The sequence below is a fragment of the Pteropus alecto genome, unplaced genomic scaffold (genome assembly GCF_000325575.1).
Source record: "Pteropus alecto unplaced genomic scaffold, ASM32557v1 scaffold269, whole genome shotgun sequence".
Lineage (NCBI taxonomy): Eukaryota > Metazoa > Chordata > Mammalia > Chiroptera > Pteropodidae > Pteropus > Pteropus alecto.
Window position 1 is genome coordinate 56,575 of NW_006443566.1, and position 16,326 is coordinate 72,900.

A 16,326-nucleotide genomic window follows, 5' to 3' on the forward strand; every position below is an offset into this window, starting at 1 on the left:
TTTCTTTTGAAAGAAAACTTGAATTATGCTAGTTCCTCCAATTCAACAAACAAACAGAAAAGCAGCAACCTGTTCAGGACTCCCTTGAACTCCTTATTTAATTTGCCTTGATAGGCCATTCCCTACATCCTGCGTCCTTCCTTCTTGTAATTTACCTTTAACTTACCATAGATTCCAATACTTTGATCTCTTTTCCCTAATCTGATCTTCAATCTCTTTTCTAAAACCCTTATTCCTATCCTAACCCAGTGCTGTCACTCTGGAAACTTGGATTCTTCTGCTGATTCCATTTTTATCTTCTTCCACTGGGTTCATTAGACCCACTCCTCACCTTTCTAGTATTAAAACACTCATGTGCACAATGATAAAGAAGGAAGATAAAGAAAGGCTTAGAAATATAAATTTAAATCTCATTTCCATCACTGACTACATATATCCAAATAAATCACTTTAATATCTTTGAGTTTCGAATTCTCCATGCAAACAATCACTCAGCCAGGACATTAAACGCAGGTTGAAATACTAGACGCTGTTTTAATTAATCACTAAGATTCCTTAAACTCTGAAAATCTATGTGCTTTTGGTTCTGTTTAAAGAAAAATAGACAATGCTTAGCTAGCACATATGGGAAAAAATAACAAAACAAAAGAAATACCAAATAAAATAGAGAAGTAAAAAAAAAATTTTTTAATTCATGGAAGAAAAAAAGGCTATAGGAGAAAAGAAAAAACTTCAATTAGGCAAATATACTGGCCAGAAGGGAAAAGCAGACTGCGAAGTCAGTAAGTAGAGAAATCAGTTGGAAATATCCTCTAAATCAGGTATCCCTAACCCCTCAGCCATGAACCTGTACCAGTCAGTAGCCTGTTAGGAATCGGGCCACACAGCAGGAGGTAAATAGCAGGCAAGTGAGCAAAGCCTCATCTGTATTTGCAGCCACTCCCCAGCACTAGCATCACCTCCTCAGCTCCACCTCAGATCATCAGGCATTAGATTCTCATAGGAGCACCAGTCCCTGGTGCCAAAAAGGTTGGGGACTGCTGCTCTAAATAGATGTTGAATTTAATTAACATAATATAGTCTGTAATCCATCGCAAGAAGTGTAGATATCATTATACCTGAAAACATTTGCCTGATTAGGCCTTGCTTATGTAAAACCTATGGTTCTGTGGCCATAGCAGAGATCTGCCCTAAACACTTTGGTGGTAAAAACAAGATACTAGTTACAACTGCAGTTCTCAAGTACATTATTGCGAATGCTTAGATTAACTGAGCTTCTAAATAAAACTCTAAATCAGGCTTAACAGATAACTAAATTAGACTCTCTGAGTTGAGCTGACTTACATCTGTATCTTGATGCCAGTGCTTCACCAGCACTTATCACTACAGGATGAGAGACTAGACAATGGATTTGAGAGCCGAGCTGACTGAAGGTCAAATCACAAGTCAGCCACTTGTTCATTATGGAATTATGGGTCAATGAATCAACCACCCTGAACCCAATTGCCTAATTAATAAAAAAAAATTGGCTAAAATACCACAGCTATTTGGCAAAGCTATTGTGATGACACTATGAGACAATAAGTGTTAAGCACATAATATGATGTCTATACCAGAAGAGAACACTCAACAAATGTTAGTTTCTTTTTCTCTGCATTCCCTTAGTTAACATAAAATTTTTAAAAATCTGTAAAATCTTACCTGCTTACAGAGTCTTCTTCAGAACTTTCATCCACTATTAAAGAAAAAAGTAAAATACATTTGAAATTAAGAATAGAAAAATACAGGACTATTAAAAGACTGATGCTATGTTTAAAAGTATTCCTTTGGAACCAGACCTGAAAACTATATTAGAGTGAATATTAAGGATACTATTGGTAGGTAATTAATATATTAAGAATATTTACTTCCTCTCCTTTATATATATCAAATGCAAGAAAAAAATGGGATTTATCAAAATTTGATACCTATGAGTGAACTATTTACAATGATCATAATCCTAACCAAACTCAATCAAACTGACAGAATATGGTATCCTTAGTAGAACCAGGATCCTAAACAATGTCAAACTTAAATAGCATTATTTTTCTGGACATCTACCAAGAAGAGCAATTAGAGAAGAGTATACTTATTGTACTGTAACATGATATACCTTCTCCAACTCTTAGTCAAGACTGTTCAGTTTAGGATGAAACACCAGTAGTACCATGTTATATTACAGCTATTAAATTAAAATGTTAAAACAACCCCTCAAATTAAGTAAAGGCTGTAATTACTGTACAGAAAAGATTTCGCACAGCAGGTCTACGACTGCTATCCTCAGCAAGTCCCATTTGAATGGCTCGCCCTTGATTAGTGACTGGGAACCTGGTTGGGAGAGGGTTCCACCATTCCCTAACTGACAAGAGGGGCTCACTGGGCCTTGACTGTCTGTAGAAACAAGGTGGTTCATGCTGAGCACTTGCTTTCCTTCTGGGAGTCTGGAATTTTGGTCCATGCCAGGGGAGGATGCCTGTGTAACTAGCGTGCCATAAATACCTCGGGCACTGAGCCCAGTGAGACTCTGGTCCTGGTAGACAACGTCTCACATGTGGTGTCAGAACTGGACACAGGAGGAATCAACCACATCCTGGGAACTCCATAGAGAGAGGACTCCTAAAAGCTTGAGCCTGTTTCCTCCAGACTTAGTCCCATACACCTCTTCTCTTTCTGGTTTTACCCTAATCCTTTCACTGTAATAAACCACAGGCATGAGCACAACTATATGCTGAGTCCTGTCAAGTTTTCTAGTGAGTAACCAAAACTAGGTGTGGTTTTAAAAATCCCTAAGAAAATTGCACTATATAAAATTTTTATTATTTGGGTTGAGGTGTTATACATGGTGACGGTCAGAAGGCTATTTCACAAATTACCTGTCCTTGAATTTGTTTTCTGTAATTCTTGTTTTGGTGATTCCTGTAGATCTGTATTTGAATAAAGGTGCAAAAGGAATAAATGAAACAACGATGTCAATAATAATGTAAAACCAGCAACAATACTATTTTAATCAGAATAAAAAATAGAGAATCCTAATGCCAATATGTTCAATAAGTTACTATAAAGAAAATGAAGAGATCACACTGCCAATTTTCTCCAACTAAGCAGGGTTTCACTTTTTTTTAATAGTTATTAATCAATCAAGTGACTGGGATAACCACAGAAAAACATCTATCACATACAGTATAATAATGTACTACTTATTATAGTGTTCTTTTTGTTTCTAATTTTTTATTCATTTCTTATAAAATTAAAAACATACCTCACCTATTAAAAGTCAGTGGTTGACAAAACAAGACAAAAAGTTTAAAAAAGAAATTATACCAAATGTACGATGAGTTATTCATCAAACGCAACACGTATAGATTAAAAACTGGTCTTCCTTGCTGACCTACTGCTCTTCTCTGTTCACCTTAATTCCGTTCACTCCTCATGTCCAGTTTAAATGCTAGTGCAAAACCTGGAAAGCTATGTATCATCTTAGATTTCTCTCTCCCTGCTAACTTTTTACATTTAATCATCCCTAAATCATATTAACTGTACCTCTTTTCTGTCTCCGCTTTATTTTGCCACAGCCACTGCTGGGCTCTTAACAGACAGTTTTCACAGGGGGAGAAAAACCCCATCATCGATATTTATTGTTATTTCTTAAACAAATAAGATTGTTTCTGCAAAACAAATGAGAAAGACATAAGTCCACAGAAAAGACCAACATTTTAAATTGAATAAATTGAGCTTCTGACTTTTTTTATTTCAGCATGGGTGAGCGACAATTTCATAATGCACCGATGCTAGTCCAAGGAAACAAAAGCTCCCTTCATCTGCCTGTCTCTTTATGTGTTTTCCCTCAATCTATCCTCTATATGAGGGGTCAGCAAACTATGGCCCACAGGCCAAATCCAACCCGTTGTCTGGTTTCATAAAGTTTTACTGGAGCACAGTCAGGCCTATCAACTTACATATTGTCTATGACTGCTTTCACAAGCTAATGGCAGATCTGAGTAGAAATGACAGAGATCAGATGGCCTAAAATCAGGCTCTTTACAGAAAAAGCCTGCTGACCATGCAATAAACCATGAACAGCACACCTAAATCAAATCAAATCTTGTTACTCTTCTGCTCAAAACTCTCCAACGAATCCCTGCAGTAACTATTGCCTGCTATCTACCCACTGGCCATTCCTTAGTCTTCATTCTCATTGGACAATTATAAATGCATTTGGATATTTATTGTCCCAATAGACAAAAGAGGTGGCCTCTCTCAAGCTCTAAAAAAAGAAACGATTACTCTAAGCTAATCACAGTAACTGGTTTACCAATAACTGCTGTGGGAATGAGCATCTGAAGTAATACAGCCTACAAAATGTTAGGAGAAGGAAGTCCACTGCAAGCCTTTCAGTTCTCTAAACACACACACACACACACACACACACACACACACACACACACAGTTTAACAACACTAATCGTCAGGGAAACACAAATCAAAACCTCAATACCTCTCACCTGTCAGAAATGGCTATCATCAAAATGTCAATAAATAATTAAGTGCTGGCAAGGAATAAAGGGAATAAAGGGAACTGTTTCTGGATTTATAAACTGGTACAGTCACTATGTAAAACAGTATGGAGATTCTTCAAAAAATTCAAAATAGAACTGGCATAAGACACAGCAATTCCACTTCTGGATATTTGATAAATATCAAAAAAAAAAACAAACCAGTAATTCAAAAAGATACATACACCCCTATATTCACTGCAGCAATATTTACAATAGTCAAGATATGGATGCAATGTAGGTATCCTTCAATAGACGAATGGATAAAGAAGATGTAAGGTATGTGTATGTGTGTATATATATGTGTGTGTGTATATATATGTGTATGTATATACACACAATGGAATATCACTCATCCATAAAAAAATAAAATCTTGCCATTTGTGACAACATAGATGGATTTAGAAGGTATTATGCTAACTAAAATAAGACAAAGACAAATACTGTATAATCTCACTTAATATGGAATCTAAAAAGCAAAACAAATAAAACAGAAACAGACCCAGAGCTACAGAGAACAAACTGATGGTTGCTAGAGGAGTTGGGGGTTGAGGGGATAGATAAAAAAGAAGGTAAATGAAAAGTATGAACTTCCAGTTATAAAATAATCAGCCACGAGGATGTAGTGTACGGCAAAGGGAATATGTCAATAATACTGTAATAACTTTGCACGGTGATAGATGGTTACTAGACTTGTGGTGATCACATTGTACAGTATATAAATGTCAAGTCACTATGTTGTACAACTGAAACTAATATAACACTGTATGCCAAATATACTTTAATAAAAATTTATAAAAGAAAAAAAAACACCTAAAGGAAAGCGGTCCTCTGGCCTTTGGATATTGTCCCATAATATGATGCTTGGAGTCGTTGCTAATTAGCAGACCAGGACAGGAGACATAAACAAAACACTGACAACCTCACATCTGAAATGGGGACAACAACGGGGATCCTGACAGCATCACTGAACCATCAAAATCCCACTTGCTATTGTTTTAGCCACTGTTCATTCGGTCACCTATTGTCTGCAGCTAAAAGCATTCTATGTGATGCATTCCCTAAGGCCTACAGAATAAGACTTCTTCTTTTCTTTGGTACTAAAGACTCCCATAAGCATCCCTTCGCTGGGCCATCATCCGACAACTCCCACAGCACGTGTTCTGTACCATCAAAACTGAACGGCTCATAAATCCTGTAAAGTTCACTTGCGCATCTTAGCCTCGGCACTGCCGTTGCTTCTGCCAAACGTGTGATCCTGATAGATGTTCCTGCTGCCACATGTCGTCCTTCTGCCTCTTTACCTGGCAAACTTCTGCTCCCTCTGCATGCTTACCTGAAACCCTTCCCACATTTTGAAACTCTAAGTTCTCATCATGGACCTAAATAAATAAGTATCTGTAATAAGTATCTGGCACTTATTACACTCCAATAAAAAGATAATAAACACTAATAATTATAAGCTCCCAGTGGGCTCTGGAATCTAGTAAGCACTGAAAAGTATAGTAAATAATAAAAATGACAATGATAATAGACAAGCTCTTGGAGGACAGGGACTGTGATTTTAAAATGTTTATATTCTGCAACATCAAAATAACAGTACCTAAAAGACACTTCATAGTTAAATAGCAAACTATTAAGCAGACTAATGAATAAAGAATAAAAAACGTTGTCTTTGAAAATTGTTTTTAAAAACCACAACAGTAATCCAGGGACAGTAAATACAATATTACAAGCACCCTAAAAACCAAAACTCTACTTCAATTTTATATTTTCTATAACTTGCAAAACCAACCTACAGAAGTTTTTCATCAAGATCTACTAAGCTCAAGGTGTCCTCATACAGTTCAGCTTGCACCATGCACTCCGTGCCACATCCAGGAAGCACAGTAGCATTTTTGTGATTGTGAAACTTTTTTGTACTTTTTTATTGTAATTTGTTGAGTCCCAACTTAAGCTATGTAAATTTTTATTATGACTATATTTTGACTAATGGTGACAGAGCATCTCGTTCTAAAGAAATTACAGTATCATGACAATTATTCAACAAATAGAAGGAAACATTTTGTTCTAATGAAATCAACATATCTAATACTGTTTTGACTTATGAGGAACAAAGGTGATAACAATGAGACCTTCTTGGTACAAAAATAAGTAAAATAATCTATGCTTTTCAACAGGGCATTGCTTTTCTGACTTCTTTACTATCAGTAGATAGTAGTACACTGGCTAAGTTTTGTGATTCTTGTTTGCCGTTTGTTGACAGTACTGGGAAGGTATTATTGAGTTCCTAGTTTTAGTTACATTTTGAGTAAGACAAATCACTATGTAATAACAAATGTTCATTTACTAAATGTAACCATTTTCTGTACAGATTCAACAAATACCCATTTTTATAACAAGCCCAATTTGTTACAAGGTGATTATAGAGGAAACATATACTAACTTAAAAATCTTTTTCTTATTTACATAATGATATCATATGAGATTTTAGGGGTCACGGCTAAATAAATAAATATTTTCAGACAATACTGTCTCAGATATTAAATTACCTAAAATTAACTCTTTAAATAATTTTATTTTTTAATTACAGTTGGCATACAATGTTATATTAGTATCAGGTATACAACATAGTTAATAGACTTTTATATAACTTACAAAGTGATCACTCCCAAAAATCTAGTACCCATCTGACACCATACATAGCTATTACAATATTATTGACTATATTCCTTATGCTATACTTTACATTCCCATGACTACTTTGTCACTACCAATTTGTACTTCTTAATCCCTTCTCCTTTTTTAGCAACCCTATCTTTTGATTGGAGTATTTAATCCATTTACGTTAAAAGTAATTGTTGATAGATATATAGTGATTGTTATTTTATTATTCATATTCTCGAATTTTTTTTATCTTCTTATTTAAAAAGTCCCTCTAACATTTCTTGTAATACTGGTTTGGCAGTGATGAACTCATTTAGTTTTTTCTTGTCTGGGAAGTTCCTTCAATTCTAAATGATACCTTTGCTCGGTATAATAATCTTGGTTGTAGGTCCTTGCTTTTCATCACTTTGAATATTTCATGCCGAATTCCTACTGGTCTGTAAAGTGTCTGTTGAGAAATCAGCTGACAGGCCTACGGAATCTCCCTTGTGGTAATTGTTTTTCTGTTGCTGTTTTTAAGTTTCTCTTTGTACTTAAGCTTTGGCATTTTAATTATGATGTATCTTGGTGTGGACATCTTTGGGTTCATCTTTTTAGGACTATCTGTACTTCCTGGGCTTGCAGGTCTATTTCCTTTGTCAGCTTAGGGAGATTTTCTATCATTATTTCTTCAAAGAGGCTTTGAATTCCTTGCTCTCTCTCTTCTCCCTCCAGTACCCTATATTGCAAGTGTTGGTATGCTTCATGTTGTCCAAGAAGCCCCTTAAAGTATCCTCATTTTTATTCTTGTTGGTGTTCTGATTGGGAGTTTTCTGTTACCTTACTTCCAGATCACTGATTTAATCCTCTGCTTCATCTATTCATTCTACTGTTGATTCCTCCTCCTAAGGTATTCATTTCAGTTATTGTATTCCTCATTTCTGACTGGTTCCTTTTTATGTTTTCTATCTCCATATCTATGTTTTCTATCTCTTTGTTCAAGTTCTCACTGAGTCCATCTACTCTTCCTCTAAGTTCATTGAGCATCCTTATAAGCAGGATTTTGAACTCTACATCTGGCAGATTGCTTGTCTCCATTTTGTTTAGTTCTTTTTCAAGAGCTTTGTCCTGTTCTTTCATTTGGGACATGTTTCTTTGTCTCCCCATTTTGGCTGCCTCCCTGTCTTTCTTTCTATGCATTAGGATAGGGCCGCTATGTTTCCTGGTCTTAGTAGAGTGAACTTACGTAGTAGGTGTCCTGTGGGCCCAGTGGCACAGTCTTCCTGATCACCTGAGCCAGGTGCTCCAGGTGTGTTCCTTATGTGGATTGTGTGTGCCCTCCTGTTGTAGAGACTTGGTTGTTGTTTGCACATAATGGGAGGCACTGACCCTTGGTTGGGTGGTTGTGAGGACTGGTTGGTGAGGGGCTAACTGTAAGGAATAGGATTTGATTTAGCAGGGCTCTGGTGCCTGCCTAGTCTATCCCTGTGTGTGTAGTCCTCCAATGCAGTCCCAAGTGGTCCTCCAGCTCAGTCTGAAGCCAGCCTCTGGGCATGCTGGCCCCAGAGCTTCCTGGGAAGGGCTTCATCCACCGCCTGTGCCCTGCCTGGGGCCACCAAGCAAGAGTCACCAAGCAATTCGCAGATGACCATCACCGGTACTGGGCTTAGAGGTACCTAGAGAGGCCAATTCGCAAACTGCAGCTGGCTACTGCCAATGCCGGGTTTGGGCTGCTCAGCAAGAAGCATGCAGGACGCTGAGGTCAAATGCTGCTTATTTGGGTTTTGCAAATCTTTCAGAGATTTTAGGAAAGTCTGCAACACGAACAAAGATGGGTCAATTGTATAGCAAAGCCACTGGAAATGGCTTGGGAGGGCCTGTAAGTTGGGAGGGGCAGGGTCTCAGGGAATCAACAGGGTGAGGCAACCAGTGTTTGAAAGGTTAATGGATGCCCAGATATGGCAACCACCTCCATCTGCATGCCAGGAGAAGGGAGAGCTCAACAAAGGAACAATGGACACTAGTAGCACTTCTGTCTGGGAGAAGTTTTCCCCTCCAGCCCTCGCCTTGAAGCCAGACAATTCATTTCCTCCCTGTATGTCCCTGGTGCCTTTCAATTTTTTGCCCCAGCACTGGAGCTCAGAGCAAGTGAGCCCATCAGCAAGTAAGTTTACACACAGGCCCCTTAACAGGAGTTTTAAGTCCTGCAACTCCAGGAGCTCTTTGTCTCATTCAGCGACAATCTTTACTGGTTTTCACAGCCAGAAGTTGTGGGGACTTCTCTTTCCAGCACTGGAACCTTGGGCTGGGAAGCCCAGTGTGGGGCTGGAACCCCTCGCTCCTCCAGGGGTATCTCTGCTTCTGAGATATCCCTCCTGATTTTTAACCTCCACACACAACTTTGGGACCAGCATCATCCACGTCTCCACCTCTCTGACCCGTCTCTAGTTGGCCTTTTGTGTATGTTCCCAGCTGTAGGATTTCAGGTGACTCCCAACGATGGTTGTTCTGTAGTTTAGAGGTAATTTTAATGTGGTTGTGAGAGGAGACAAGCACAGAGTGTACCTACTCTACCATCTTAACAGAAATATCTATACAATTAACTTCTATAATAACTCTCAATGCTAGATTAAAAAGAAATTTAAAAAGAAAAAATATACATGCACTTTACACACCGTGCTTTTTTCCACTATTCTTTCATTTGCAAAACCTCCTTTCTTTTACTTTATCTAAGGTAGGACCAAGAGTAAGTAACGATTATAAGTCTTACCTAGATTGCTATTCTGGGAAGACCTTTTATATCTCCATTCTTCTTTATAATCAGAAGGTAGTTTGCAATTGCTGTGTATAAAAAAGGTGATAAATAACATTACTATCTTTATGTTGAAATAAAAAACATTTACCAAATATATGAAATTTTTAGAGTGTTTCAGATGATATCAGAGGTAATATTAATACTTTAATTACTCCAAACGATTCAATTTGTAAGTTCTACAAACTTTTTATCAAGCATGTGATTAAAGAGAAAAAAAAGTAAGGGTAGGGTTAACCACTCCGAAATTGAGGAAAGTAGAGTTCAGTCAATTAATTAGAGTTAGCTTAACTTAATGGCAAGTGTCTTGAACTCAGAAGTCCTTCCTCTATAACCAACAGCTATTTGCTCTCAGACAAGTCACTTCTCTGTGGCTCAAAGTCCTCCTCTATAAAAGAGGAATCCTACTGCCTTGTTTTACAAGGTTATGAGGAGGATTAAAGGAGATAATACACCAAAAAGATGCTCATAGAAACAAAAAGGCAATGGAATAAGTTGTTTTTGGCCTTTATTTGTTAAAACTATTTTGGAATCCCAAACAAATCCCAATATTTGTTTTTCATAGGTGCTAAATTTCAGATGTTGCAGGTTTCAGAAAATGTTATTAATTTTGGTTCTTAGCTGTTCTTTCTTTGTGGGTTGTCATTCAAGGCATCTCAGCTATCACATAATTTGTAACTAAATATATTTATAAATATATTACCTCAGTAAAGAGATAACATAAGTGTCCCCTACTACTGTAGCTAATCATACCAACAGCAGAAAACTAATAGAAGTCAAGACCTGGCTTGGACTACTACTATCACTTCTCAACCTACTCAAACTCTGAACTAATAGATCTTATTAGAATGATGCTTTATCTCCCTGTCCATACCCAACAGACTTTGAGATAAAACCCTACTTTTACACACGAGTATTGATGAGTCATGGATGGGGCTGAGCTATCTTAAGGCCAAATAACCTACTTTATATTCAGAGCTTTCGGTTGACTGGCTTCCATGGGAGGCATAATTGTAAATATTTTGAACCCTAAGGTAGATTCAAGTCACTTGGGAGATTTTCTTTATTCTGGAAAACAGATCACTTGAGGGCCAACCTTAATTATGGAATCTTAGACAAGTTGGTGCCTACTACTCTGGGAGGGCAACATGGGACCTTCTACAACCTAAGAGGTGCTCTACAGGACATCAAGTGGCCTTGTGATGCAGATGTGTTAACAAGGGATAAAGAAAAGCCTGATCTTCTCCTGCAGCATTATTTGAACCTCCTGACAGCTTGAGATGGTTCCAACTAGCATCTGCTAGCAGAAAACACAAACAAAATGCTCAAAGGGTAACGTATGCTGAAGGTCTGGGCTCAGATGTGGCTCTACAGAGGTTTTTGAGTGTGGGGTGAAGGGTTGTGTGCCCAAGGCTAGGATGCCCAACTGCCAGAACAGGGAGCTGGTGGTTTGGAACAGCGGCTGAGCAAAAAAGCGCATGTGTGTAATCTAAAAAGTTTTAATTTGAAGTCCAAGTGTGGATCACCACGAAGACTGAAGCATCTGGATCAGCGAGGGCAACCTGGGAGCAAAGATCAATCACGACCCCAGGACCAGTTTCAAAGAGCCACTGTGCAGCAATACAATCAGTGGACACAACAGAATGATTAGCATATCCTTCTTTATATCTCCATCTGACATGTGAGAGAGGATTGTCTCCTTTGGATTTAGGGAACCCCTTAGGTTCTTGAAAAATTCAAGGGGGAGAGTACAGATGACAGCTTCCAGAAAATACAAAAGTTTCTGCTAAAGTGAACATTTTAACCCAAAATAACTACATGGAAAAACCAGAGATGGGATATTATTTGGATCCTATGCAGAGGGGTTATACTTGAAATGGATAACATTACGATCCTTAAAGAAAAGGTCTTAAAAGTTCTGAGATAATGAATCTTCACCCACTGCTACCTCTAATTTGTCCAGCCTTTAGTTTGGTCTCTGTCTGAGGAGGAACATTAACTCACTGCCATTCCCAAAGTGCCTGAACCACACTATGACATCTCACCTTTTACATAAGAAGTAAAAATTAAATTATTTTAAACCTCAGTTTTGAGATAACTAGCATTTTAATGAAAAACATACAAATTAAAACCTTTAATAAAAGCATGTTCTTCTGCAGTCCATCCAAAGTCATCCTGAGAAAAGACATTAACACCTTGTTCATCATTTACACCAGGCCTGAGGGCTGTTCTAAAATAACAGAGAGATAACTTCACCCTTAGGGACATTAAGTTATTTAAACAGCTAATTTGATATATTTTCCCAAGATCATGTCTTGCTTGTGTGTGTAGAATTGCCCAGTTATGTGTTTAAGTGTTCATCTTTATAAATTACCTCCAAAGCTAAAAAGAAGGGACAAAAAGGAAGCCTCTTGTCCCACTTAGGGTTTATACAGAAATTGCTAATTTAAGTTCTCTAATAGACAAGAAACTATGCTGAGGGCACTTATCTGAAGTGAAGATTTAGATGAAGAAATTCCTTTTTCATCTTTAGTCTCATATATTGTACCTCAATGTCAGCTAGAAGTCAGGTGAGTAAAAACTATTTGACAGGCTCAAAACAACAATATTAATAATAATTATAATAATAATAGTCCTAGAGTTAATGATGCTGATAAGCATGTGCTAGGCACTAAATTAAATGCTGGATAATCTAACACACACCATTCTTGCAGGATATGTTCTTATCCTATTCATATCAAGACACATATTTGGTGACGATGGGTAATGTGTTCCCAAGGTCATATTCCTGGCATGTGGGAAAGCTAGGCATCACACCTAGTCTTCTGTGAACTGAAAGCCCATCTCTCTTTTTCTTGATCACTCACCTCTCACTTGTCTTTATTAAAGAAAAAGTTTATTCAGTTAAAGCTATCTTTATTTCTTCTACTAATACCAATTAAAAATAAAAACATCAAACTATACTAGACATAGAGGGTAAAAACTGATGAACCTATATCTGGGAGCAATAATTCATAGTAACTTAGGCATAAACTAACATCACCAGTATTCTTCAAAGAAAGCAGTTTAAAGCAAAGAGTCATCCGAAAGACAAAATCAAATCTTATTTCTGTTTAATATACATCTTATAAAAAAAACTGTATGCAAATTAGAGGTTTAAAAAAACTGAGACTAAGTTCAATACTGTATCATAAACTAAAATTTAGACTTTATATATATAAAACTAATAAATGTAATATAAAACTCCTAAGATAATATATGTGACCAAAGAAATCAAATTACAAATGGCACCAATCAATATTATAAATAAATATGAACATGAATACCTCAGTGTACGGTTCTCCCTGTTGCCCAGCCAGAAGTATTGCTTTTCTACCAAACAGATGATGTGTTGATATTTTTCACTATATATGTTAATCCTCCTCTTATTAATATTTCTGACTTGAGTATTGTTACCATTCTACAATACCGAGATTTTTTTAAAAAATTAAAAAACTATACCTTTTCATCTTATCAACGGCATGTACATTTTCATTTCTTTTTACTAAAAACTCCACCATTTGTTGTTTGTTTTCATTTATAGCAAGTAAAAGTGGTGTGAGGTCATCCTGTAAAACAAAAAAAAACTAATTTATAATATAAATTTATATATTTCTAAACTGAATTTTAAAACTTATGAAAGGTCATCTGAATTTAAACATATAGTATAGGAAGTAACTAAAAAGTAGCCCTCCGAGCTGTCTCCTGCTGCTCCTTCTCTTTAAAATATTTTTTCTTCCTCTTCAAAAGATTAACTGCAACATCATTCTCCAAAACTCACAGTACTAATTCCAAGAATCCTGGCTCCTATCACAGTATCTATCGTAGTATTCGGTAGTTATCGTATTGCTCCCCATCTAAATCAAGAGCTTCATGAGGGCAAGGCTTTTTTTTTCTTTATCTCTGTATCTACAAACTCTAAAACACAGCAGTAAAGGCTTTAACCTAAATGATTGTCTCTGGAATAGTATTAATAAATCATCTTCCAAGGAATATTTACTAGAAGTTAAGTACTGCGCTCCAATAGAAAGATCCCAGAAAGATCACCTGTGTTTGAAAAATATTACAAAACCTGTTTTATATGCCTAGGACTAAAGAAATGTTTAACTTGGCTTAATCCTGATTTGACAATACTATTTTTATGGCAAACACATTAACATTTGAGAAATTTTAGAGTCTCAAGGATACAGTTTTGAGAGCTTTCCAAAAGAAGTGAAGATTTCTCCAGGTTATACAAACTTGCTAGATTCTCCTCCATTAATGCTATGGATCCCAGGTGTCAGCTTCAGGCACCCCTGCTCTGAAAGGGTCACTAAGGAAATGGACTCTAAATTAAAAAGACATGGGCTTCAAATCAACTTTGCATATTACTAAATGGTCCATGGGTTTTCTTCTATAAGATAGCTTTTTATCTTAGCTGTTAGAAAGCACAATATGAAATTTTATTCTCAATTATAATGATAATCCTGAGACCCAAATGCATATCTACCTTTTTAAAATTGGTTTTTACTTTCTCTTTCCATTTTAATTACTACTTTATTTTATATATTGGGAAAAATATAAATCATAAATAAAAATATAATGGCTTATCAATAAACATTTCAATAGTGATCTATACGGATTATTTTTAGCATAAACAAAGCTACTAAATCTCTTGTATTTTCAAGGAACAATGCTGAGTAGAAAAAGTATAGTCTGAAATATAGATAACCTATCCAACTATACCATGATTAACAACATAAGACTTATGGACATTCCAATAGGAATATGATATTTATAGGACATACAAAGAAGAGTTTAAAAAAAAAAAAAAACTTATAAATTCTACTGGAAAAATTCAATCCTATTTCTCAGAGATTAATATAAAATATAAATTATAAATCAACATAGACTACCTTGAAAATCTTGAAATCTTTACCAAAATGTACTATAAAACAGGAATCGTGAACTCTAATGCTTATAGAGGCAAAGTAAGTGATCCAAACGGGACCAAGTAAGGGAAGAAACTAGATGGAGACAGCAGCAAACTAGAGAACACAGGTCTCACACAAAAGGGGCAGCCTCAGCACAGCACACCAAACAGTACGATGGGCTCAAGGGTACAGGTTTGACTCTTTAAGAGAAACTGAAATCTAGATTTCTACATGAGTCTCCTAAATTTTAAATGTTCATTCAATTTATGGAAGCAAATCAAACATATCCAGGGGCCACATATACTCTATAGCCCAAATACAGTATCATATGTTTTATTGAAATATTGGGCCCCAACATGTAATAAAAACTATTATTTAGAATCAATATACCTACTTCAGAATTTTTCCAATACATGTTAAACTACAATCTATTCGTATTTATTTCTCACAGATTGTTAATCAAATGGATAATTATTTCAAAAGACTGCTGAAACTCAATTAGTCAAACAATCCCCATCTGCATCATCACTAACTTAGTGGTTTTTGATGTCCTGATGTTTAAAACTGCCATCCTGATTAAGCCAGGGTTCTATAAATTGAACAGACATATTGAGACCATCTATCACACAACTTCAACTATAAAGAACATTTATGATTTACTATTATTGCAGGAAAACTCTGCTTGCAGTAAACATGTGTTACTGTAATGACCTGAGCATGAGCAAAAAATGCAAAATTCTTAAATGGTCCAATTCTATATATTCATGTTTCAAAAGGTTCTCTGAGAGCCAGTGAATGATTGACAGTGTAAAGGAAAGAGGTGTTCCCCTTTTAAGCCAGTAGATGTGGTCAACGATACACCCTTTAACCTCTGGAGCACCGAAGTAGAGATAGTTCAAAGTCAGGCTGATAGTGTTGGAAAAGAGAGAGCTGGAGGCAGTATCTCCTACCAAACTCCAAGTCTTCTGGACATTTCTGAAGTTTCTGAGATCTGTGAATTTATGCATTACACTTATCCATTCAGTAGTTCTTAACCAAGAGTTACATCAGCATCTCGAGGAAATATTTCTAAATACACATGTCCACGCCTTATTAGATTCACTCAGTCAAAAACTTCAGGGAAGAGCCTAAGATTGTAATTTTTTTAAGTGCCTCAGGTGATTGTGATGCACTAGCACAATTCTAGCTGAGAACTAGGGCAGCAATCACTTCCGTCTTATTTCTCACCTCCATGGCCAATTCTGTCACTTGATGCCGGCCAAGAAAAGTGTAAGAGATACATGACACCTACCAAAACTGCACTTAACTTTCTGAGCGGAGGAGGC

At 36.5% G+C, this 16,326-nt stretch overlaps 1 protein-coding gene across 3 annotated transcripts in view; it reads right to left on the minus strand.

The window, feature by feature from the left end:
• ANKRD26 (ankyrin repeat domain 26) overlaps nt 1-16,326 on the minus strand; it is a 68,865-nt gene that overhangs the window by 47,589 nt on the left and 4,950 nt on the right. For all 3 annotated transcript variants that reach the window (XM_025041256.1, XM_025041255.1, XM_015598748.2), the window contains exons 4-7: nt 13,551-13,657; nt 10,008-10,078; nt 2,913-2,963; nt 1,702-1,735 (exon numbers count right to left, since the gene is read on the minus strand). In XM_025041256.1, coding sequence (XP_024897024.1) covers nt 1,702-1,735; nt 2,913-2,963; nt 10,008-10,078; nt 13,551-13,657 — 263 coding nt within the window. The remainder of the gene's footprint in view (nt 1-1,701; nt 1,736-2,912; nt 2,964-10,007; nt 10,079-13,550; nt 13,658-16,326) is intronic.